This window comes from Watersipora subatra, chromosome 10, assembly GCF_963576615.1.
Source record: "Watersipora subatra chromosome 10, tzWatSuba1.1, whole genome shotgun sequence".
Lineage (NCBI taxonomy): Eukaryota > Metazoa > Bryozoa > Gymnolaemata > Cheilostomatida > Watersiporidae > Watersipora > Watersipora subatra.
Genome location: NC_088717.1, coordinates 733577 through 761266, shown reverse-complemented (window position 1 = coordinate 761266; position 27690 = coordinate 733577). Strand labels below are relative to the sequence as shown.

Here is a 27690-nt window from a genome sequence, read left to right as displayed (position 1 = left end):
AAAATCTAGTTTTGTAGATTTTCCAACAGGAGCTTTGAGTCTGAGGCAGTCATTTATGTGAACAAAAAAATGGAGTTAAGAATGATATCGCTTCATTAGAAGTAAAACTAGACGTTTAACATTTTAGCCTATGAGAGTTTACTCAAAGGCCAATCAAATTACTTCTTTATCAAATAAATCCAAAACATTTGCAAGTATTTCCTACTTTCCCAGAGCATATATGATAATACCAATTGAATTTAAAGATAGACAGTATTTTATAATTACAGTACTGCCCCATATTATGATCAGCTACCAATTATAATTACAGTACTACCCCATATTATGATCAGCTACCAATTATAATTACAGTACTACCCCATATTATGATCAGCCACCAATTATAATTACAGTACTACCCCATATTATGATCAGCTACCAATTATAATTACAGTACTACCCCATATTATGATCAGCTACCAATTATAATTACAGTACTACCCCATATTATGATCAGCTACCAATTATAATTACAGTACTACCCCATATTATGATCAGCTACCAATTATAATTACAGTACTACCCCATATTATGATCAGCTACCATTTATAATTACAGTACTACCCCATATTATGATCAGCTACCAATTATAATTACGGTACTACCCCATATTATGATCAGCTACCAATTATAATTACAGTACTACCCCATATTATGATCAGCTACCATTTATAATTACAGTACTACCCCATATTATGATCAGCTACCAATTATAATTACAGTACTGCCCCATATTATGATCAGCTACCATTTATAATTACAGTACTACCCCATATTATGATCAGCTACCATTTATAATTACAGTACTACCCCATATTATGATCAGCTACCAATTATAATTACAGTACTGCCCCATATTATGATCAGCTACCATTTATAATTACAGTACTACCCCATATTATGATCAGCTACCATTTATAATTACAGTACTGCCCCATATTATGATCAGCTACCAATTATAATTACGGTACTACCCCATATTATGATCAGCTACCAATTATAATTACAGTACTACCCCATATTATGATCAGCTACCATTTATAATTACAGTACTACCCCATATTATGATCAGCTACCAATTATAATTACAGTACTGCCCCATATTATGATCAGCTACCATTTATAATTACAGTACTACCCCATATTATGATCAGCTACCATTTATAATTACAGTACTGCCCCATATTATGATCAGCTACCATTTATAATTACAGTACTACCCCATATTATGATCAGCTACCAATTATAATTACAGTACTGCCCCATATTATGATCAGCTACCATTTATAATTACAGTACTGCCCCAAATTATGATCAGCTACCATTTATAATCACAGTACTACCCCATATTATGATCAGCTACCATTTATAATTACAGTACTGCCCCATATTATGATCAGCTACCATTTATAATTACAGTACTGCCCCATATTATGATCAGCTACCAATTATAATTACAGTACTGCCCCATATTATGATCAGCTACCATTTATAATTACAGTACTGCCCCATATTATGATCAGCTACCATTTATAATTACAGTACTACCCCATATTATGATCAGCTACCAATTATAATTACAGTACTACCCCATATTATGATCAGCTACCAATTATAATTACAGTACTGCCCCATATTATGATCAGCTACCAATTATAATTACAGTACTACCCCATATTATGATCAGCTACCAATTATAATTACAGTACTACCCCATATTATGATCAGCTACCAATTATAATTACAGTACTGCCCCATATTATGATCAGCTACCAATTATAATTACAGTACTACCCCATATTATGATCAGCTACCATTTATAATTACAGTACTGCCCCATATTATGATCAGCTACCAATTATAATTACAGTACTACCCCATATTATGATCAGCTACCATTTATAATTACAGTACTACCCCATATTATGATCAGCTACCAATTATAATTACAGTACTACCCCATATTATGATCAGCTACCAATTATAATTACAGTACTACCCCATATTATGATCAGCTACCATTTATAATTACAGTACTGCCCCATATTATGATCAGCTACCATTTATAATTACAGTACTACCCCATATTATGATCAGCTACCAATTATAATTACAGTACTGCCCCATATTATGATCAGCTACCAATTATAATTACAGTACTACCCCATATTATGATCAGCTACCATTTATAATTACAGTACTGCCCCATATTATGATCAGCTACCATTTATAATTACAGTACTACCCCATATTATGATCAGCTACCAATTATAATTACGGTACTACCCCATATTATGATCAGCTACCAATTATAATTACAGTACTACCCCATATTATGATCAGCTACCAATTATAATTACAGTACTACCCCATATTATGATCAGCTACAATTTATAATTACGGTACTACCCCATATTATGATCAGCTACCAATTATAATTACAGTACTACCCCATATTATGATCAGCTACAATTTATAATTACGGTACTACCCCATATTATGATCAGCTACCAATTATAATTACAGTACTACCCCATATTATGATCAGCTACCAATTATAATTACAGTACTACCCCATATTATGATCAGCTACCAATTATAATTACAGTACTACCCCATATTATGATCAGCTACCATTTATAATTACAGTACTGCCCCATATTATGATCAGCTACCATTTATAATTACAGTACTGCTCCATATTATGATCAGCTACCAATTATAATTACAGTACTACCCCATATTATGATCAGCTACCAATTATAATTACAGTACTGCCCCATATTATGATCAGCTACCATTTATAATTACAGTACTGCCCCAAATTATGATCAGCTACCATTTATAATCACAGTACTACCCCATATTATGATCAGCTACTATTTATAATTACAGTACTGCCCCATATTATGATCAGCTACCATTTATAATTACAGTACTGCCCCATATTATGATCAGCTACCAATTATAATTACAGTACTGCCCCATATTATGATCAGCTACCATTTATAATTACAGTACTGCCCCATATTATGATCAGCTACCATTTATAATTACAGTACTACCCCATATTATGATCAGCTACCAATTATAATTACAGTACTACCCCATATTATGATCAGCTACCAATTATAATTACAGTACTACCCCATATTATGATCAGCTACCAATTATAATTACAGTACTACCCCATATTATGATCAGCTACCAATTATAATTACAGTACTACCCCATATTATGATCAGCTACCAATTATAATTACAGTACTGCCCCATATTATGATCAGCTACCAATTATAATTACAGTACTACCCCATATTATGATCAGCTACCATTTATAATTACAGTACTGCCCCATATTATGATCAGCTACCAATTATAATTACAGTACTACCCCATATTATGATCAGCTACCATTTATAATTACAGTACTACCCCATATTATGATCAGCTACCAATTATAATTACAGTACTACCCCATATTATGATCAGCTACCAATTATAATTACAGTACTACCCCATATTATGATCAGCTACCAATTATAATTACAGTACTGCCCCATATTATGATCAGCTACCAATTATAATTACAGTACTACCCCATATTATGATCAGCTACCAATTATAATTACAGTACTACCCCACATTATGATCAGCTACCATTTATAATTACAGTACTACCCCATATTATGATCAGCTACCAATTATAATTACAGTACTACCCCACATTATGATCAGCTACCAATTATAATTACAGTACTACCCCATATTATGATCAGCTACCATTTATAATTACAGTACTGCCCCATATTATGATCAGCTACCATTTATAATTACAGTACTACCCCATATTATGATCAGCTACCAATGGGATGTGAAGAAAAATGTGCTGAAATTCAGAAAGGAATTACGTAAAGCTGGATACAGAGTATGGATAGACGTCGAACAAATGCACAAAGGTTTGAAGATTACTACTCGAAATAAAATGCTATCTCTCAACTCTTCCAAACTTCTACCAACAACAGTATATTGTCGATTAGCTCGAATAGTTATTCTTTCTTGTCAAATCAGATATGTAGAGTGCAGTGACCACATTACCACAATTCTATTGTTTCACAAATGTTCTTTCGCCATCCGGACTTCTTGTAGCTGATCCTTGCTTAGTCTTCTTGGAGTTATCTGTTCAAGCTCAATTTTTTGTATTTAGGCAACTCTACGTTTGACTCTATGGCAGCGCTGTGGACAACTCAGCCGCTGTCATTCCTGTGCTGACTGAGAAGTACCAGCAGAGTATTAATTGCAGGAAGGGTAAGTGTGTATATACTCATTGTTAGGAAAGGTAAGTGTGTATATACTCATTGTTTGACAACATTCAGCATGCGAATTAGAGGTGTGAAAAGTATGATAGAAAAGCAGCCAACTTCTAACTTGTCTACTGTAAACAACTTCAACATGCTTCTTGCTATTCAATAGACGGTTTTGTAATGGGAGGGCTATACTGGGCTTTGCTAGAGTTGTCTTTTCATGCACTCATCATGAAATACAATCCAAGTGGTAGACTTACACCCCCACATAAATTTTAAAGCTGCGCAGCACAAATTTTATGGACAAAAATTGCTTTATTTCAAATTTATTTTATGTTAGAAATGATAAATACATGCTTAATACTAATAGTGAGAAAATGCAAGCAGTTGGTCAATAACAAAGAAGGAGCTATCAACACCTTCATGTTACTAAGGTCATGTTGCAATATAATGAAATCGTGTTAAAATAATTAGGCTTTTCTTTCATTTTTAAGTATTTGTAACATATATGATGTGCATATAATATTTTAAAAAACATGAAAAAGTTAGCCCTTGTGTAAGTTAATAGTTAAATCAAAATATTTCTGGAAATATTTACATTTTACACAACAACTCATCAGTTGAAGCATAATGACATTAAAAATGAATTTTCAAGCACATAAATGCTCAAGCTGTTTCGTTTGGCTAGTTATATTAAATAACTAAAATGATTTATGCTAAAACAGAAAACTCCTAAATCACATTTCGTTCAAATATCTTGATTACTTTTAATCATAAACAACTTTCGTCATTTCTTTTTACTTCATCTAGTTTGTAGTTGTCGTTCCACCATACAAACTCGGGTTACTATATATAGTGTAACTGAGACGTCTTCCTCGCCATCTCCCTCCTTTTCATTCTCTCCCCTCATCCTTTTTTCTTTCTCTTTCTCTCTCTTTCTCTCTCTTTCTTTCTCTTCCTCCCCTGCACTTCCTTCTCTTCTTCCCTTTCTCCCTTTCCTTCCCCTTACCTCTTTTCCTACCTCCTTTTTTTATTTTCAGTCTGTTTAAAAGAAGAGTTTGGTTCTCTTGCAACTCACAAATATAACTAATCCTTGTGAACTGCAAGAGGAGTAGTGTTATTTTATAACCACTACTAGCAAACAACTGAATAATGTACAAATATGATGCAGGATTTTTTCATATAAATGCAATCTGCTTCGTCCTAGCCAGCCATTTTCAAATGATTGATATAGCATGGAGGTAAATTAGCTGCTAGACTATCAACTATAGACTGATAACTGATGACTGACCTCTGTGAGTATTACCAGTGATTGTCTACTGTGATGGATTTATAGCATATATTATGTATGTGATATGTTGGCCATTTTTGTTTGGCTGAGCATTTTGCCTTCTTCATGACAAACAACCGGTAGACTGAAATTACAAAATGGTGAATCATGTTGTTTGCTAAGAACGGTGGTCAGCTTGCTATTTCTGCTGACTCCGGAACTACAGAGTAAATAGCCTACACATGAAAGGATAATGATTGGACCAAGTATATAGAGACTTTAAGTTTATTGGTCTACCATTTATGTTTAGAAGGTATAAAATAATGTGTTACCTTGTTTTTACTCAGTCTTTTTTCCTGCTCTTATCTGAATATCATTCTAAGTCTTATTCTATATTCAAGATATGTCTTAGTCTGAATTAGTAAATAAAAGGAATTATAACCTGTGAAATTAGGCTTGTTGTTATATCTATCAATCTAAATTGTGGATAAGAGATTTTAGTTGCATGCTATGCTATTCTAGGCTGTAACGGCTTATCACCGAACAGCGGTGTTCTATCAAATCTGATTATCTCAGAGATTGTTTGAGTTTGTACAACTTTCCATAATCATCATATCACTATGTCAAGTTGATTATCCTATGTCAATTGATTGTCTCAATTACATAGGACTACGTTATTGAAGTGGCAATTATAGCACGAAAGTCATCCTTTCGGGGTTATGGGGTTACACTAACACTGTTCGTCACAGTTTAGTGTAGCGGTGAGCATTATCAATAGCCAGAAAGTCATCCTTTCAAGGTTATGGGGTTACACTAACACTGTTCGTCACAGTTTAGTGTAGCGGTGAGCATTATCAATAGCCAGAAAGTCATCCTTTCAAGGTTATGGGGTTACACTAACACTGTTCGTCACAGTTTTAAGTAGTTATCTAGGCCTATTTAAATATTAGGGTTAATATTAGTCTGACAGCATTTAAACTATAGCCCGGGAGTTTTTGAAGGTGTATTAATACGTAGGTATTAGGGAAAATCCTTTACACTACTTCATTGTGATATTTTATTGGGTAGTATATTCATCAGCTGGTTAAATTTTAATACCATTTATCTTTTAAAGATATTTATGTCTTATAAGTTGAAAATCTTTTCCTATTTTTGAAACAGTATCAAATAATTGATATTATTTATAATGGTTAATTTTTTAAAATGTTGAACAAATTGCCCTTTGAACAGACTTCACGAACAGACTGCTTGTCGAACAGACTATTGGGTATGATTGCATTTGAATAGCCTTCTGGGACAGATTGCACTCAAACATATTTCTGAGGCTGATTGCAGTTGAAAGTTCTAGTCGGACAGCAATGGTACAGGAAAGCGATGTATATAGTCTTTGTAATCCTAGCCATGATGTTACAGAGATTGAGTTCGCTGATAAACGCAAGAAGCCCCTAGTTCCAATATGCCTCCAGGAGCAATTTGAGCTGGCGCCGTGGCTGGAATTTCTTATCGGTGCGAATCCTGCATACGAGCTACATAGCAGAAAAAGGTACGCAGAAGAGCTACAGAATTGTCTGAATGCTCTCGCTGTCAAGGCAGCGTCAGCGAAAGAAAAACAGGACGATGAAGGTGGAGACGAAGAAGAAGGTAGAAAATCGAGCAAAAAAAACTAAATATTATCATTTGTCCTCAACTTCCTTTTGTCTTTATATCTTTAACTTTAAGGTCACTTTTAAGGTCACTTTGGTAACATCTGCTTGGTGACTTGTCTTTGACAGCATTGGTGTGTTTGTTGCCATTTGTCTATAGGTAATATATTCAATTCATGTAATTATAACATTGTTTTTTTCAATAAAATTATTTTAGTGTACACGAAAATCAAACGTAGACCTCCTATAACGTAAAAAATTTATGTTAAGTTTATGTTTCCTACAACGTAAAAATTCATATAACGTAAAGTGTCAAGTCGGGCAAGTTTTCCAAATCGATTTGAATATTAGTTTATTTCGCCGTAGGCCTACTGGCGAAAGAAAAAACACAGCGCGCTTAGCATTATATCTATTATATATAGGTAACTTTCACGCCATTCTAGTTCGCCGGAATGGATAGTTAAATGTGCCGACAAAAAGGCGAATAGGGTAGCTGTGCAATTGTCTATAAATACAAAGGCGATTGATTGGTGCAGATGTTACAGCGCCGGTCTACCACTCTTAATGTCGCGAGTTGGAGTATTGTTGAAAATCTTCTTTATCCTAACCTTGACCCTTGGATAGTGATGCGACGAAAAGGTAGAACTGCTTTTTATACCAAAAAGATTTTCTTGTTTTGCCTTATTGTGGTGTACAAAAAGCTCTACTTTACAGAATGGACTTTTCCGTTTAGATTAAAAAAGCAAATCACTGGAAATGAACGTTGAACAAGTTCAATCCCCCTCAACTTGTTGTAAAATTACCTCAATCATGGTGTACAAAACCAGTGAGATTGATCATAAAAAGGAGAAAAGTGGTTGATGCAAACCAATAATTCTGCAGTTACAGTACAGCCCACAAATTAAAAGTCAAAATTTTTCTTTTTGCATGGCCAAAGAGGAGAGTTTGGAAAGATATTGGAACGGATTAGGCAATTTACATGTATTTTACTGTTCGTATAACGTAAATTCTCTATAACGGAAACATTCCTGGAACGGATTATTTATGTTATAGGAGCGTCTACCATATAAGGCATAATCATATAAAATACAAAATGAGCACAATGGTGGTTTTTTACAACTTTGGGATAGTGAACGTCATATACCACAATACCTTGCTAAAAATTTACTACACATTGCATTAAGGATTTCCACTTTGTGATCATGAATATGAGCAAAAAAGCTCTATCTTGCTGTCTCATTGCTGCTACCCCTCCACCTTGCCACCACTGCATCTCGGACTGCTCAACAAGTATGACTCAGACAGTAGGCGGAGCCTAGTCGTCCCTCAAGATCATTGGTTCTGATTTCACTAATCGAGTGAGTATAAAATGAAGCATTTGCCCGTGACTAAGCATACCGCAGACAGTCACTACGCTGAAAGTTAAGCGAGTCCTACAGGAAAAAACTGGTACATCAAAGGAAATACATTACCGGGTATATACTAAAAGCAGGTAAGTTGGTTTATCAAAAACATTGCTATTGCAAAGAAACCAAAGATGTTTTTTGGTAAACTAGCTTAATTGTAACATTCAAAGCTGAGTAGAGCGCGATTGTGTATTTATTTTTTTCTAGCATATGTCAGCCCAGTTTTCATTCAAACTTTAGCAACTGATGAATGGTCGTACTAGCTTCTATCCAGTCTTTACAAATCATTTGGAGGATGTACGTCTTTTCTAAAAAGCGCAACAGCAATATCCTATCAATGATATACAGCCCCCCAAGGGGGGCTGTATATCATTGATCCTATCAATGATCAATCAGTTTTCACAGCAGGTGTTTTATCTTTGAGCACCGAGTTGACGCCACAACTTGCTCGCAATTGCATATTCTTTTAAATATTTCAGCAGCTGTTGAATGTAGCTAGAGGTAGTTGGTACCCTTCCTTACTGAGCCTAGTAGTAGAAAGCAAAAACTTGTTGGTTAAAGGCCGTTCCTCAGATGATCACTCAAACATGCAGTTTGATGTAGCCAATGACACAAATCATTTTTATGCCTGTAACTATCTTAGACGTTAGACTGAAACTAGCCGATGAACTGGATCCAGATTCAGTGCTGAATGTATATATAAAACCTTAATAACTGCAGACCTGAAGTATGCCATGATCTTCTAACGGCTGCACAGGTTTACAAAAAGACACCTGACTTTTAATAGTAACATATACCGTAAAACCTCTAATTGAATGCCATGGTGTTCTATTTTTTAACCCTTCCTCTATGGTGGCGGTCAAATAGAGGTGTCGTTAAATTAGAGGTTATATGCTAACTTATGACTTGAAAATGAATGCTTCTACATATCAGCCTAGCATTGTGTATTTACCTCTACTTCACATGAACATTTTTTGTTTTAGATTTTCCTTCAGAGTGAAAGCTTTCCCAGCATGAGATTTCTAAAGGAGAACTTTTTATCAGTTGTTTCTCTTTGCCTCACATATTTGCTCTCAGGTTAGTAAGCTGGTTTATGAAGACAATATTGACGAGGAAATAGGAGTTAATGATCGACTGGCTCACTCATTGAAGTATGCCAATTACATGAACAATTGTTCACTTGTTTGGAATGGGGGCCTGCTGTCGACGAATTAGCTCCTACAGGTTCAACGATTTGGAGTTGCACATTGCAGACCGTTCCAGGATTTGTGATGAATACCTCAAAACCAAACTCTTTTCAGTAGACTCACTTTCAGACCACTTCTCAATGCACGGAAGTCAAATAGTTGTACTAAAAATGAAATCATTTCATCATCTTTGAACGATCAACCAATCCTTGGCATGTAAATGTTAATGTAAAGGCACAAGTCAAGCAGAAGTAGTAGAGAGTAGCAGTGAAGCGTCTTCGTAGCGGAGACCTGCATTGTTGAGTGCTGAATTTGTTTACCTCCACTGGGGAGAGCTTAGTTGAGTGTTTTGGTTCGGATCCTTCAGCTGTAAGTGTTTCTATGATGCCAAAGTAATATCACACGGGATGACTGTGTACTAATTTAGCGCAACGAAATAGCGTCCAACGCATTCAGATTTTATCTTTCATATGATTTGGAGTGGAAGAAATTTAGAATCCTTCCGTGATACTCGTGTATCATTGGCTAATTCTGTTGATATACTTTCGCATTTTCAAATAGGCACAAATCTCATAGGACTATAGTAGTGTCTACATGTCTCATAGGACTATAGTAGTGTCTACATGTCTCATAGGACTATAGTAGTGTCTACATGTCTCATAGGACTATAGTAGTGTCTACATGTCTCATAGGACTATAGTAGTGTCTACACGTCTCATAGGACTATAGTAGTGTCTACACGTCTCATAGGACTATAGTAGTGTCTACACGTCTCATAGGACTATAGTAGTGTCTACACGTCTCATAGGACTATAGTAGTGTCTACATGTCTCATAGGACTATAGTAATGTCTACATGTCTCATAGGACTATAGTAGTATCTACATGTCTCATAGGACTATAGTAGTGTCTACATGTCTCATAGGACTATAGTAGTGTCTACATGTCTCATAGGACTATAGTAGTGTCTACATGTCTCATAGGATTATAGTAGTGTCTACAAAAAAAACATTTCAAACACAATAAAACAAAATTGGACATTACCCATTGATACTCATTGATACCCATTGATACTCATTGATACCCATTGATACTCATTGATACCCATTGATACTCATTGATACCCATTGATACTCATTGATACTCATTGATACTCATTGATACCCATTGATACTCATTGATACTCATTGATACCCATTGATACTCATTGATACCCATTGATACCCATTGATACTCATTGATACCCATTGATACCCATTGATACCCATTGATACTCATGATATTTATATTCATTGAAAATTAAATTAGCAAAGTTCTAGCTCAATTTACATTTGCTAGCATTATTGACACGCCTCCCTATATTGAAACATGTGTAGTGTGATCTTGGTCTAACCACCTGTCTCAGTGTGTTATGTATTTAAACTTCCATCAAGTGACAGACACAAAATGAATTAAGTGACAGACACAAAATGAATTAATAAGTTGTTAGCTGGGAAGCTGGCTTGTCAACCATTTCATTTTACAATAACTACAATCTGTTGTGAGTTGTCAAAGCGTTTGAACATTCATTGACTTAAACTAAATCTCATTGGAGCTTTCCAGTTCATTAAGTTTTCATTCCCTTCAAACTTGCATCCGCTAATATCATCTGCTGTCAACACATTCAGCTGCAGTGCTAGGCAGATGTAAAACTGATTACAGAGGAGACAACTTTGCATTGATGTGCAACAGTTAACTTATATTAAACGGCAGGCGGGCTGCAGTTTTTATTACGTAATATTTTCATGAAGTCACGATGTTTCCATGATGCAGTTAATCAGCGAGTTTCCATGATGCAGTTAGTCAGCGAGTTTCCATGATGCAGTTAATCAGCGAGTTTCCATGATGCAGTTAATCAGTGAGTTTCGTCTGCACGATGGAAACGGCAAAGAATAGCGAGTCAAGTGAATTTTGTTAATTGTAAGTTTTTATTGAATATTTCATGAATGATAGAAACGGCACTTGCGAATGATGTGCAGGAAAATGTCGCGCTAGCTATTCTATTTCAAGCGTTTTATACTCTTCAGTCAATTCTATTTCGATTAGACGAGTCACGGGTGCGTCTGTGTGACCTCTAAAATTCCTTATTGTTGTTAACAAAGCGTCTGTGTTAATCCTCAACATGGAATGTTAGATGAAACGTTTATCACACGGCAACTCAATGTGCAGACAATTCTAAATCTGCTTCATCCTCGCCATGGAAACATAGTGTATGTCTGCCAAATATCACAAACTGCTGATTAACAACTATTATTATCGATTATTGATTATCAACTAAGCTAAAGATTTTTACTAAAGAATTTGGGTCTACAATTGTGCCTTGACCCAGATGTTAACAGATAGTGTTATATTAATATAGGGGTATTTTGTCACATTTGTTACTGATAATTTTTATCACTTTACCAAAATGCCAGCCAGAAAAAATGTTATTTCTTAGCTTAACTGGTCTAGAAATATCGTTCCACTTGTTGTTATAAATTTTTAAATATGTGTATTCACTTTTGAGTAAATTCTATTATAGATCAGAGAGTATTACAGCTCCACCGCTTAATAATGGCAGTCTTTGGTCTCAAGCTGTTCAGTGTTTTGATTTTCTCGTTCCTTTCACTCTTGTAGTCTGTAATAGCCAATGCTCAACACGTAACACAAGGGACGAGTTCCTATCTTACATACGCACATTCTCAGAATGCCAATCTAACGGTGGAACAGTTTTTGAAGATGAGATACAAATCATCAATCAGGTTATAGATTTTGACGGAGTATTCAACAAAGACAACTTTGATGCCCCTTTACTGTCTACGTACTGCTCGTAAGTACAAGTCACTTGCCGTGAACCAGTTGCACACTTATCGATGTTTTGTTGTCTCTTTAAACAAACCAACGCATTTATCAGCCAACAATATTCTTGCTCATGTATTTTGTTCCAATTGCTGACAGCTTTTTAATAAATTTGTTTTTGGTGCATTTGACTACGTACATAAATAACTAAATAGGTAAATAACTAGCTGGAAAGAACAATCATATTCAATCAAGCATCTACCACTCAATGTCTGTCTGTTTGTCTCCTGTATGCAAGTCTGTCTGTTTGTCTCTTGTCCGCAAGTCCGTCTGTTTGTCTGTATGTTTGTCTCCTGTCTGCAAGTCTGTCTGTTTGTCTCACGTCTGTTTGTCTCAATCTTCTCTCCCTGCTTTAAGAATGAGAAAACCATTTAGAAAGTAAACGACAATCAAACCTGACGACACCTCAAATAGCGTGGAAACTCTCGAATCTATCAATAACTTTTTAAATCGGTATGAATCTCTCTATGCTTGACTTTCATGAGATTTCCTCAAGTCTGCCAATGGCTGATGCGCTTTCATTTTGACAGCTATTAAATTTTTTCCAACTAATTGAAGCCTAGCCTGTTATAGCACTCCTAGCTATAGCCTGCTATAGCTGGGAGTGCTATAGCAGGCTATAGCTAGGAGTGCTATAACCTTTTATTAGAGTGACTAATATATGCCCCATTTTTTGTATGATGACCAACTACAAAGACTTGTGTTTGTAGTTGGTCATTGCTTGATTGAGATGTTGTAAAAGTAGTTGTTGTGTGTAGTGTTCAGTTAACTGTTACATGACGCATCTCGGAGTGACTTACGAAAGTTTTATAGCGGACACAGCTCTTGTTCATTTTGCGTGGAAAACAAGAGTATCATAAAGATTCCTATTCCTCAGTATGCTTCCTAGTCAGATAGTTTCTTTCGCCGTCCATGAAAGGCAGCCATTAGCATCAAAGAGATGCTGCCTCTCCTCCCTTGTATGACTCATGACCTAGATTGGCCCATTAAATGTCTAATATAATTATGCTAAGAGTGAGCTGACAACATTATAGGAACATTTATTGGTTGCAGTTCGATGAATCGTACGGACTCTGTAGAATTATACATCTATTGTTATTCTTGAGTCAATCATTCATTTAATCATGGAGTAACTCCATGAAGGCTTTGTGCTTTAAAACAGGACAATATACTCAGCTGTCTGTTTATCTGATACAGACTATGTTATCTTATTCTATCTTGTTGTTGTTGATTTTTCTCAGCTTTTTGTCTGGAACATACTAGTATCTGGTAGGTCTCCTTTCCTTAGATATCGAGTACTTTCTCTGATATTCTTGCGGATACCAACAGAGCAGAAAACTGTGCTCTGCCTATTTCCTTGCCTATTTTCTGTCTAATTCTTATCTTAGATCTGCCACCACCCCTAGTGTTCCGATCACAACAGGTAGCACATTCACCCATGTCTTCTACTGTTTCCTATCTCTCCAATTCCTTTTTGGTATATATATCTCTCTTTTCATTTTATTGCCCTTCTACTCTCCCACCACCAGGCACCACAATAGTTACCTATCTTATTGTTATATTATTATGGCTTTAAATTGCAGCCAAGTGAATGAGTGCAAGGAGAAAATCTCCTGTCGTGATAGTCAACTCAATGATTTCGTGAAGGCAGCTGGCAGCGCCCTGTGTAAGGATGCCCAGCCTCAGGAAGGTAATGAGCTATATTTATGAATTCCTGTTTAATCCATCAAAGTCAACATTACAAATATAAATTGTAGATTAGATTATCTCTTTGCTGAAGACCACCCACATAACAGCTCTGTACACCCTTTTGCTTTTGGTCTGTGTAAGGGAACTGTTTTATGATTGCAGGGCGATTGCTACTTGAATAGGTTTCCAGGGAAGTCACTTGATCAATGTTGACAAAGCTATCCAGTAGCCGTACTCACACAATTGTCTTTGCACTGTCGAAACATGGCCTGTGATCAATCGTATAGCAGTTTTAGCATCCAACTTATTCTATGGGTGTGTAAGCCATGACACACTGATCAATATATTGTAGCTTTCTATGCGCTCAGTCAAAACTCTGTAGCGCTTGCCTCATTCCATTCGCTATTGAACCAATTTCTGACTGGCTATCATCTCACGCCAACTTTCACATTCGGTACATTTTAAAGTTATACAGCGTTGATTACATTACTAAACTCGATGATCAGGGCAGCTACCTGCCATAACAATTCATTACTAAAAGCTTTTCATGAGCAGCAATTATACGTCAATTCATATGCTATTACATTTGTTATGAATCAGTTGCACCTGGCACTAAATGCTATAATGCCTTTCTTTACCTAACCGCCCTGACTAAACTGCCCTGACTAAACTGTCCTGACTAAACCGCCCTGACTATACCGCCCTGACTATACCGCCCTGACTAAACCGCCCTGACTAAACCGCCCTGACTAAACTGTCCTGACTAAACTGTCCTGACTAAACTGTCCTGACTAAACTGTCCTGACTAAACTGTCCTGACTAAACTGTCCTGACTAAACTGTCCTGACTAAACTGTCCTGACTAAACCGCCCTGACTAAACCGTCCTGACTAAACCGTCCTGACTAAACCGTCCTGACTAAACCGTCCTGACTAAACTGTCCTGACTATACCGCCCTGACTATACCGCCCTGACTATACCGCCCTGACTATACCGCCCTGACTATACCGCCCTGACTATACCGCCCTGACTAAACTGTCCTGACTAAACTGTCCTGACTAAACTGTCCTGACTAAACTGTCCTGACTAAACCGCCCTGACTATACCGCCCTGACTATACCACCCTGACTATACCGCCCTGACTATACCGCCCTGACTAAACTGTCCTGACTAAACTGTCCTGACTAAACCTCTCTGACTAAACCGCCCTGACTAAACCGCCCTGACTAAACTGCCCTGACTATACCGCCCTGACTAAACTGTCCTGACTAAACTGTCCTGACTAAACTGTCCTGACTAAACTGTCCTGACTAAACCGCCCTGACTATACCGCCCTGACTATACCGCCCTGACTATACCGCCCTGACTAAACTGTCCTGACTAAACTGTCCTGACTAAACTGTCCTGACTAAACTGCCCTGACTAAACTGCCCTGACTATACCGCCCTGACTAAACTGCCCTGACTAAACTGTCCTGACTAAACTGCCCTGACTAAACTGCCCTGACTAAACTGCCCTGACTAAACTGTCCTGACTATACCGCCCTGACTAAACTGTCCTGACTAAACCGCCCTGACTATACCGCCCTGACTATACCGCCCTGACTATACCGCCCTGACTATACCGCCCTGACTAAACCGCCCTGACTATACCGCCCTGACTATACCGCCCTGACTATACCGGCCTGACTAAACTGTCCTGACTAAACTGCCCTGACTAAACTGTCCTGACTAAACTGCCCTGACTAAACCGCCCTGACTATACCGCCCTGACTATACCGCCCTGACTATACCGCCCTGACTATACCGCCCTGACTATACCGCCCTGACTAAACCGGCCTGACTAAACCTCTCTGACTAAACCTCTCTGACTAAACCTCTCTGACTAAACTGCCCGCCCGTCAACTTCATGAGAGAATTACTTCTGCTTTCAATTAGGCTACCAGCTCTGTCGACCTTTCAACCTTGTTTTCTAAAATGTTGTTCGGCTTACAGATTGTTTGTTTTGAGAAGATATTAAATTTTATATAAATATTAAATATTCCTAACAGACTTGATAAAGCATTCTTTTTGGTTGGGTTAGCAGATAATATTTAAAAAAGAAGTGTTATGTTTTTCTTTTGTTACAATACTTTTAACCAGCGAGCTTTTTACTAGCTAAACAAGAAAATACATGTAATTAGTATTTTTGATTTTTAGAGATATGCGCCGTGAGAATAGTGAGGCTATTTCAAGTAGATGAGCTATGAAGCTTGTTTGTTTTCGCGTTGTTGTTTTATTTGCATCGACGATAAACAATATGAAATTAGTAATAATGAAAAAAAGAAAAAATACATATGTAAATATTTAATCAATTTGTGCCGTGAAAGTAGTGGAGCTGACCCCAATACACAATAGCATTGCTAATTAAGGTGCTGTGCCTGAAAATCAGCAAGCAAGCCCCAAGGGTGGGCTATCCCACATTATTAACAGAGGCTGCTTCAGTGCCACTCTAAATTTAGCAATACATATTTTTTATGATGAAGTGTTCTTTCTGTTTTCCTGCAGCAATACAGGGTGCAATAAATACCCTGTCAGAGAATCCATGCGTCTTGTATCCAGAGCCGACTGGCCTACCACCGGATGGTTGCCTTCTCGCTAACGACAACGCGAGACCGACAACATACTTAGCAGGAGTGCAGCGAAAGAACAAGTATGTCTTTGTTATCTGTCCGCTAGGGATGAAATGAGAGAGTTATAGAAAGACTGTTTCGACTAACCAATCATAGTTAGTTAAGTTATGAATTAAGATCACGGTTACATAAGTTACATAAGTTATGAATAAGCCACAGTTAGACATCTTCATGTAGAGCAAGAGAAGTCGGGCTGATACCCGAATGGTAATGGGGAGTATGTGAGTGTGTCCGTGCTGTAACACTGCTGTTAACACTGTTGTTAACACTGTTGTTAACACTATTGTTAACACTACTGTTAACACTGTTGTTAACACTGTTGTTAACACTGCTGTTAACACTGTTGTTAACACTGTTGTTAACACTGCTGTTAACACTGTTGTTAACACCCCGCCCCGCTGACAATATGAAGTTTCATCTTTAAACCTACTTCTAATAATCCTTTTTATATTTAGTCTAGAGAAAAACTGTTTTTATTATTTTTAATAACTGGGGGTCCTACCACACAAAGCTGTCGTCAGAATAGTCACTTTTAAAATCACTGTCGTCACTTTTAAAATCACTGTCGTCACTTTTAAAATCACTGTCACCTTTTTCAAATTGGTAACCAAAACAACCTCTTTCTTCACATTCGTTATTTTAATACAAATATCTATACTGGTGGCACTGGGTTGCGTTAAAAATCTGAAACTCGCTAGGTTTGAACTTCTGCTAACCAAAAGCATGGCTCAACCAGCGACCTTCACAAACATATTAGTGATGTTTGGGAGCGTTGCTGATTACTCCGCGAAGAGTGACAGCCGTCTCAGAGCCACACTCGATGGCTCTGAGCCGTCTTAGGTTTTTAGAGCTATATTTCTTGTACGGAAAATAGACCGAGATTGCCTTTAATAATCACTGTCAGTCACAGACTTGGAAACGGATTTGCTGTCAATGTCGTGGCATTTCATTGCTTTAATTATTTGGCAGTCTATAAATGCTGGGCCAGATGCTTCAAACCAAAACTAGTGAAGTTTCGGTTGACCGTGGTGATTTATGAACAAATAATAAGTTACTAACGGTACGGCAACACGTAACAAAATTTCCGTTGGTTCTAACCAAAATCACGAAATGATTGAAACACACAGAATTATTCTGCGCTGCTAGAATCGTGCTAACGAGCACGATCTCAGCAGCTTTTGCAATTAGTATAGTCAAAGAGACGTATAATGACACACAATAGTAAAAGTATAAGTGCAAATCAACATAGTACACACGATGCAATTGCTTAAATTGCGTTATTGAATGTAGTTATTGTTTGGACGCTATAGCTACAATTTGTTTATTTTTTAATTATATTTCCTTTTTAGCAGCAAAAGTTTTGTGGTAGAGAATGTCGACATCTCTAGCGCAAACAAGTCGGTTGCATCGTATTTACTATCATAACTTTCTGTGATAATTTTCTTGTGTGTCGCATTATGTTTTCGGACTACGTATATCTTAAAATTTGCTAAAGTCGTGTTTGCTAACTAATAATAGCGCGACTTAGACAGTTACATCGTGTGTTCTTTGTTGAAATGCTTCTGTATTTTTATTGTGTGTCACGGTATATGTCTTGGACTATACTAATTGCTAAAGCTGCTAGAATCGTGCTCGCTAATAATTTGTTTAATCTGTTAAAGGCCTTTCGTCGACGAACTCGGTGGGCATGCACAGCTCAAATTATTCTGTGAATTTTGACCGATTGATTCTGCGTTTTTCGTGATTTCGGCCAGAACTCCGAACAAACGAAAAATTCGTTACGTGCAGCCGTACCTTTAGTAATCCTATTTACGCAATCCTCGTCACCTACATTGGTAAATGGTCGTCTCGTCTGTCACTTTTTAAATATCCCTGTCGTCGGGTCGTCAGAATCGTCACAAAACATGGGAGGACCCCCATAACTGTTATAATGTAAAAATAATAACCCAATCAACTGTGTGTTGTACAAAAGTATTCTGTACTAACCATCACAGTGCTGTACGGAAAAGCATACATGGAACAGATCGGTACAGGTGTTGGCGCCAAATCAATGGCTTGTGAAATGGTTCCTCTTGTCAAGCGTCGCTAAACTGGAAGATTTTTGAGGTAGCCATGGCAACATGTTAACGAGTCTCCACTAGTGTTTACTTAATCATGACACTTGCTGTATATATCAAAAGCTTTCATCATGATCCACTGCAAGCAGTTTTAGTCAACCAAATAAACAACATTTGTAACTGATACACCATGATTAATAATGTTGATATTCTTGTTATCTAGAAAGGATGCTGCCATCAGTCGCTGCATGTCCAGATACACGGAGGAACAAGGATCTTGCTCGAGCAAAGTAATCGCTGCTTTAGCTACTATCACCGCTGCCAGTCTTCCTCTTGAGAAAATTGGAGCTTCCTTTGACCCCTATACTAAATACCAGACTCCTGTAGGTCCATTTATGCTCCTAATACCAACATTATCTAATCAGTGTGCCCTGAGCTGCAAGCACTCTCCTATGAGCTGCATGCACTCTCCTATGAGCTGCATGCACTCTCCTATGAGCTGCATGCACTCTCCTATGAGCTGCATGCACTCTCCTATGAGCTGCATGCACTCTCCTATGAGCTGCATTCACTCTCCTATGAGCTGCATGCACTCTATTATGAGCTGCATGCACTCTCCTATGAGCTGCATGCACTCTCCTATGAACTGCATGCACTCTCCTATGAGCTGCATGCACTCTCCTATGAGCTGCATGCACTCTCCTATGGGCTGCATGCACTCTCCTATGGGCTGCATGCACTCTCCTATGAGCTGTTCTAAGTTACCTGGTTCACACTATATCTCGGTGTTGATGCCACAATACTTTGGTGATCGTCGATGATAACAATGTCCACACTATCACAAATCCATCCGCGTTCACATCAGCGAATACTTCGTGATGTAGTGTTCTCATTTTTCTTTTTAATTCTTCGCGAAGAAATCTCATTTGTTTTCACGCGCTTGAATCAAATACTAGGCTCGCAGCAACTATCATAAACGAAAGTAAATAAATCACGCTATCCGCAACTGCGCATCACTATCGCTGAAATGGTACACATTGTACAGGCGGTCGCACCGATAGCATCGTTGATGATCCGTCAAAATATTGGCAAAGTTTGTAGCTTCAAACTTTCTCAATATATCGGCGTTGTTTCATCGATGCTATCGGTTCCGGCGCACATAGTCGACAACTCCGACATACGTTTAAGTTTGACAGATGATCTTCACAAAGTTTTAGTAGATTTTATCAGAGTATCGGACTTTTCTATCATTGGCGATTGTTTTTGATGTTTGAGGTGGTCTGACTGCAAGGATGTTTCAAGATTAATATCGATAAAACTTAACTGCGATCAAATGCTCAGAACGAAGATACGTTTCCATAAATAACATCATCAGTCATGTTTCCTTTTTGTCCTTCTTGTTGGGACATAAGCTACATCCGGGTTCAAGCTGCAGTGTTACACATCCCTATTGATGTATATTATATTTTGTATTTGCTTTTGATCGTTAAACTAATACAATAAAACATCTTCAGATACATTTCTATAATTGTTTCAAACAATTTAAATATAGGTTAGGTTGGTTAAAAATTGTCCGAATCTTTCCTCTAAATGCTGTGTAAACGTATAAGTAGCTGAAGCCGATTGGGAGCTTTCATATGTGATAAGGACTCTCTCCCAATGGGTTACAATCATTTAGCGTATTGTAAATCATCCATCGGGTCGTGCAACAGGATACAAATTTTGTGCATTACTTACGCTGGTTTGAAACTGCAGTTAGACAGTTGATCATATTATAGAGCTGCTTATCATTTTGTCCACATGTTGCCCTGAGTAACCCAGACAAGTGTCTGCAAGACATTTAACTGCAAGTGTCTGCCTGACATGTAGTGTTTGCTTGGCAGGGAAATGCACTTTGTTTTCACTTCTTACATAATAGTTTTCATGACTAAATCAGATTCAATGAACATCTGTAGTTGGCCAATGTCTCTAAAATGCTCTGTGACAAGAATTAGTTGGAATGAACCTGCAGGTACACTTCCCACTATTTGGGCAGGTTTTTCCAAAAGTCTAAAGTATGCTTCAATAAGTCGGCCTAACTGCAGTGTGTATTTGTTTAATTTACAAATGCTTGTCTAATTACAACAAATCGAAACAGATCCAGTGTCACTTCATTTTCTCTCACAGAACAAGCCAACGTTTATTACTAGTCAGAAAGAATGACAAATATATTTGTACACGTCAAATATCAACCGCCTGCGTAGGTCAGATAGGTAGTCATTTAGGAGGCGAATTGCCGGTCACAAAAATCAAACGAACACTAATAACTGGCCATCGGCTGATGTACCCAGCGGTGTCCTTCACCAAAATGTACGAAAAATATTTTGACCAGCTATAGCAGGAAGTTAGCAAGTAAATACAAGATTCTAAACAGTTAAATGCGACCGACATGAAACATTCAAATTACAAGCATGTACACAACAGTTTTCATTGTCGACTGAAACCTTCGTGATCTGAGTTCCTCTAAATTGTCCAGTTCTCTAGCGACAGGAAATTCAACTGTTAGTTGAATATCGTTCATGTTAGGTGCACGAGTATCAAATTTGAGCAATTATATTAAAAAGATATTGTTTGAACTGCAGTGCATACGTAACTGTTAGAAATAGAATCACACACCAGGTGTTCAAACATTCTAAATTTTAATACCACATGTAGTCGTGTGGTGATCACCTGTAGTCATGCGGTGATCACCTGTAGTCATGCGGTGATCACCTGTAGTCACGCGGTGTGAATGAGAAGATATCGCACCTTCATAAGTCTCTGACCAAAATTGTGACACTGTTGCAGACGACAGAACTAATGTCTGACCAAACGACGAGATCTGTACGTGGCTTCATGCATTTCTACAAAGATGGCAGCCATGTTGAAACATGCGCAGGTCTGGAAGCGTCCAATGTTCTGCTATGGAATACATACTTGAGAGTGGATGGTACAGGCAGTGAGCTGGTGCCCATGTCTGGCCGGATTATTCTAACTAGTGTAAGTAGGAGTACTAGGAATTGTGGCTGCCTTTTTACACGTCTTCAAACATGATAACAATAACAAAAGGTTTTTGTGCGCCACAATAATTAACTACTCATTTTCATTTTTCAAACATCTCACGTAGTTTGACATTGGCTGAAGTGCTGAGTGGATGCTTCAGTTTATATAGCCGTGAAGCCATCTATTGAAAGCTTGCTAAATAAGGTCCACTGGCCAAACTGATGCGTTAATTATTCCGACATTTTCAACCAGTTTATGTGACCATGTGAACCTGTTCAACTAAATCAACCTTCTGAATATGAAATTTTAATTTGAATACTTTTGAAATAATTTGTGAAAAAATTGACCGTTTGCAGATTTGTCACCAAAACACTCGAAGCTACTCCAAATGTTATATTTTAATTGCTATTCTCGAAACTGCTTTTAACAGTAAATTGTTATCTCTTGGAATTGTTATCTCTTGGAATGCTTCATTGAATATCACATTAACAAGTTTGATGTGGTTAAGTAGATCAAATATTTATACAATCACTGCGTCTACTTGTCAATCGAACGACACCTGCATTCTGCAAGAGATATTATTGTTAATATATATTTTAGAATATGTTAAGACTACTTTCAATATCCTTGCACTGTTAAAGATGAACCTACACAAAAAGTTCAGTATTATCAGAAAGTATCAGTATTTTTCTATCATTTGCAATTGTTTTTGATGATTTAGGTGATCTGACTGCCAGGATGTTACAAGATTAAAAACGACAAAACTTGATCGCGGTTAAAACACTCTGAAGAAAAATCCGTGCGAAATGATGTCACTAGTTGCTATAGTTGATATCGTCTGTTGTGTTCAAGTTGCCGCATTACGCGTCTCTACTTTGTCGGTCTCTTTACAATCTTAGATGTCATAATCACACTTTCAGTTGATTTGAGCATTTTAATCGTGATGAAGCTTTATATGTTTTAATCTAGAAACATCCTGGCAGTCAGATTACTTCAAACATAAAAAATGAATGCAAATGATAGAGAGATATCGATACTTTCTGCTAAAATTCTGTGCAGGTTTATCAATAAAGCTTGTTCGCTGTGGAGTGTTTTCTGAAGCATTGGAAGGTTTAGTCATGCCTAGACACCCTTGAAGCAATGCCGTCTAGCAAAAGCTCACTGTTTAGCGCACACAGTTTATTGACAAGCAAGGACAAGTGCCACAGTTCTAACTCAATATATTATCAATAGATTGCTTGTAGGTGTCTTACTTCCTCCCATAGCTGACATCGTGGGACAAATTAAGGAGTGGTGAAATATGAGACGCTTTTTCTTTAGCAGTAACTAACTTGAATAGGAGTTCCATTTACTGCGCAAATAAGTAAAGCTACACACATCTCAATCGCTTTGTTGTAGGTTTTTATTCAGTTTTTTGACAAAGTCGGTCGGGTGCTTGATAGTTATACAACCAGAATATCGGATGGGAGTTTAGCCACACAAACCCTTCTTCAGACAGCAAACATAAAAACAGAGACGAGCTCTAATTTGTTGGTCCTATCTTACTCCGGTAAAATTATAATTCTCCTATTCATTATATATACATCTAAAAGAGTCTTGTTTTTATTCGCTAACTCTATTAGTTGATAGTTTCTATTGGTTAACTTTATTAGTTGATAGTTTTTATTGGCTAACTCTACTAGTTGATAGTTTCTATTGGCTAACTCTATTAGTTGATAGTTTCTATTGGCTAACTCCATTAGTTGATAAGTTTCTATTGGCTAACTCTACTGCTTAATAAGTTTCTATTGGCTAGCTCTATTACTTGACAAACCCCTGGAACTGCTTTGGGTTGAATGTCCCCTGAGAAGAGAAATGTGTCATATTTTAGTTTTCATCTGGCTGCCTACTCTGAATCATATTCTTATCAAATATTCTGTTTATTCCTTGGTTAAACAAATGTCAAAATTATGCTCAAATTATGATGTCAAACAAGCGCTACCTCAGCGAGAGGACTAAACCAACTGACACTAACTTACTCATCGGAACACGAATGACAAAAGTGACTCACATTGGCTGAATATTGCTTATAGTCGATGATAAACAGAAAACTATTAAATTTTGAACATGTAAATCATGATCATGAGGTGGTTACACGAACTCCGCTATTAGCATTTCTATATGATGATTCATGGTGACTCATTGCTTATGTCCACAGCCGCCATGACGCATAACTATTAGTCAATTTGCCTGCGCAATGACAAAGAGAACAATCTAATCCATTACCACTGTTATCACTGTTGTTCTTGCTGATTACAGATATCCATACTAATGTCGCTGTCAGCATGTCTGGACAGGGACTCAGTGTGATCGTCAGCTTGCCTGAAGAAATTGTCAAATTAGAGACGCTTGGCATATTAGTTGAAGGGTGTGAGACATTTGGAGCTAATGTCATAGAGGGTAAGTATTTGTGTATAATCGACCAACAGTACTTCATTACCACGCTTTATCGCTACGTACCTCTCCGATTGAGGCGATAACCCACCCTACTACTTGAATATACTGTAATGCCATTACGTCTCCAGATGTACTCTTTTTGACACACCTGCTCATCTTGTGTTAAATACGTTTCCTTATTATTATTGTCTGTTTAGGGACTTTGGTAAAACAATTGATATTGCTAGAACATTGTGATAGAACTGTAGTGACATTGTGATAGAACTGTAGTGACATTGTGATAGAACTGTAGTGACATTGTGATAGAACTGTAGTGACATTGTGATAGAACTGTAGTGACATTGTGATAGAACTGTAGTGACATTGTGATAGAACTGTAGTGACATTGTGATAGAACTGTAGTGACATTGTGATAGAACTGTAGTGACATTGTGATAGAACTGTAGTGACATTGTGATAGAACTGTAGTGACATTGTGTAGTGTTTGTTTTTGGTGATAGATTTTGAAGCAGATGTGAGTGACGCTTGCAGAACGTCTTGTTCCTATGATTCTCCCAAGTTGAACTCAGCATATGTAGATGAATGCGCATATGATTGTACATACGGTGTCACAGAATACGTAAGTGAAATAATATCACTTACTGTAGCTGATTATATACCATATTATAATCATTTCATAAAGTTCCTATGTTACACATTACTGATTGTAGTTATCATATTTTTTGCTGCAATGGCTAGTATAGCCTATAGTATTATCGAGTTATCTAAAGCAATTTATCATTGCGTGGGAACGGACCAAACAAATCCGTTCGAGTTAACCATGTGTTTGAGATAAAATTTTACATTTTGTCTCGAATGTGAGTTATCCGAGTTTGACTGTACTTAGTCGCTGAAAAATCCTAAAAAGTTGGGGCGGCTCAGCCGGCCAGGAAATACGGGCCTGCTTGTCAGTTATAGCGGAATTTCTTGGTCCTTGTGCCTGGAAAATCCAAGATGACAACCCAAAACTCATTTTTCACTCAAATAACGTATCTGTCAAACTACGTTGAGAACATGAATAGACAAGGATGCTTCTTGTTCTGGTCATTGATACTTGCCTAAGTGACAGCATTCGCCACTAAAATGCATGTCTGATCAAGAACTATACATAACAGCCTAACTTGCTAGAACCAGAACCGTGTGAGTTCTCCATTAGTTTGAGTGAACCAGCCATCTTGGAAGTGTTAAGTGCTGAAAATCAGCATGGGCTGAGTGATGCTATTCCAAACAACCAGCGATAGATTTATTTTTATAAATAACTTTTTATGATAGTACTGTATATTTTCTAAATAATTTTTGTTGTTTCTTAATCTATCCATATACTTATAAAACTCATAAAAATACTTATAAGAAGGCAGTAAATGAAGTGCTTCCATAAAGGTGTGCACCGTAATTGAACACTCGACCTTCGGCTTTACATATCCGATGCCTTACTAACCACCCTAGTAACCGCGCCAATCTGACCTCCAACATTTACAGAATATTCTTTACTATAATAAGAGCAGTATAACTTGACCTACAGCTGGTTCAATGTGAAAAACCAGGCCCACTCCAAGCAATGTTGGGCTTGATTGGCTATCTTAGCACTTTCGTTTTCCATCTATATATACATGTATATACGAAATCGTTCTCGTAAATCTCATAGTTAGTCAGCGTTGTTGTTCGGTGTTTGTCTATCGTTCGGTGTCTGTCTGTTTGTCCAGCTATAGCGATTAACATCTAGCAATGAAAAATTTGTATCGCAGAAGATTTGATCCCAGAACCTCCTGCTCACCAGGTGGGAGCAATACCTTACCAACTATGGTACATGAGATCGATGGATTCATTTGGCGACATATGTCGCTATGTGGGTGAAAATATGTAAACCGCTCTCCGTTATGGTGCAACATAATTTTATGCTTGCTCTTACAGCTCATTAGTAAGCTTACTCAAATTAGCGATTGGCAATGTGCCAGGCTAATGGCAAGTGGATTGCTCCTACATTACCTATCACTGTTTATAAACTGATTTTTAATACCCGTGCAACGCTGGTCATTCCGCTAGTATATAAACTCCAGAATGTGCCTTTGCATGCATTATGGACAATTGCGTTCAATAATCATGCTCATGCATTGTTGTCATGAAAGCAGTGTAGCATTTTGTGTTGATAAATTATAGACATTCCGAGCAGAAGAATAAATGTTGCGCGCTTACTGCTAGTTAATTCTATATATACTATGGCCAAATGCATATGTGCAAATGTTCTCGCCAGTTTTAACTTCATGGACCATGCTTCCCCTGAGAACAAACATCTTTGTATAACAATAAAATGATGTCATGCAAGCGCGTTGTTTCATGTGGACCAGAATTATGTGAACATTGTCTGGCTAAAGACGTGGGCAAAAAACCAAAACTATATAACTCATGTAAAATGTGGGCCCAAGTCACAAACGACGTATCGAATAGTTTGCCTGCCCTGATAGTGCAGACAACATCGCTCTCGTTTATTTTTACAGATATATCAGGTAACGTGAAAGGTTAAAGTGGATGATGCATCTGATAGTTGACATGCTTGTTAAAACCTTATAATACTTGCATGGTTAAAATATCAAATGTTCCACAGATGGTAGTTAATCTACAATGCGCCGATGTAACATTTGAACACTGAATTGACATGACAGACATTGGCGTGACTAAAACAGATTACATCAGAATAGAAGCTGTCTTGTGAATGCTATGTATTTATAGAAAGTGTTACCAGCACACAGGGCACTTGTGAAAGCATTTACTATCTAATACTGTGAATAGATGATGTTAAAGACATACAGGGACTCACTGAGCAATCTGAAATTGATTACTAAATTTAAATCCTGTTTGATTGTAGAGAGAGACATATTATGACATTGATGACCACATAGCGATTGTCAGAGATGATAACGCTGCCACTTCAAAAGCGCCCTCCAACATATTGTTTGCACTGATTCCAGCTGTTGTCTTCTTAATGACATAGTGCAAAAGCCACACTATCAGACTGCGCACTTTCTATGCAGCTCAACATATGAATATTTTTAACAC

At 37.4% G+C, this 27690-nt stretch overlaps 2 protein-coding genes across 2 annotated transcripts; both read left to right on the top strand.

The window, feature by feature from the left end:
- Positions 1–130: 130 nt before the first annotated feature.
- On the top strand, positions 131–7410 carry LOC137406164 (uncharacterized). The gene is made up of 5 exons (XM_068092697.1): positions 131–194; positions 3878–3997; positions 4110–4113; positions 4273–4346; positions 7026–7410. The coding sequence occupies exons 1-5, from the start codon at positions 131–133 to the stop codon at positions 7277–7279; spliced, it is 516 nt and encodes a 171-aa protein (XP_067948798.1). The 3' UTR covers positions 7280–7410.
- A 1232-nt stretch (positions 7411–8642) lies between these two features.
- Positions 8643–27639, top strand: LOC137407350 (uncharacterized). The gene is made up of 11 exons (XM_068093974.1): positions 8643–8747; positions 9645–9738; positions 12503–12695; positions 14308–14414; positions 16959–17103; positions 19364–19523; positions 21967–22158; positions 23560–23710; positions 24460–24600; positions 25098–25216; positions 27500–27639. Exons 2-11 carry the CDS (start codon positions 9675–9677, stop codon positions 27623–27625), a joined length of 1398 nt encoding a protein of 465 aa, XP_067950075.1. The 5' UTR covers positions 8643–8747; positions 9645–9674; the 3' UTR covers positions 27626–27639.
- Positions 27640–27690: the final 51 nt, after the last annotated feature.

Excerpts from the sequence above, each read along its gene's own strand:
- LOC137406164 (XM_068092697.1), top strand. The coding sequence starts at position 131 with ATGAGAGTTTACTCAAAGGCCAATCAAATTACTTCTTTATCAAATAAA. Across the intron at positions 195-3,877 it reads TAAATCCAAAACATTTGCAA|TACTACCCCATATTATGATC; the intron begins GTATTTCCTACT and ends TTATAATTACAG. Across the intron at positions 4,347-7,025 it reads GAGTATTAATTGCAGGAAGG|AGATTGAGTTCGCTGATAAA; the intron begins GTAAGTGTGTAT and ends ATGATGTTACAG.
- LOC137407350 (XM_068093974.1), top strand. The coding sequence starts at position 9,675 with ATGAGATTTCTAAAGGAGAACTTTTTATCAGTTGTTTCTCTTTGCCTC. Across the intron at positions 14,415-16,958 it reads GGATGCCCAGCCTCAGGAAG|CAATACAGGGTGCAATAAAT; the intron begins GTAATGAGCTAT and ends GTTTTCCTGCAG. Across the intron at positions 17,104-19,363 it reads GGAGTGCAGCGAAAGAACAA|AAAGGATGCTGCCATCAGTC; the intron begins GTATGTCTTTGT and ends CTTGTTATCTAG.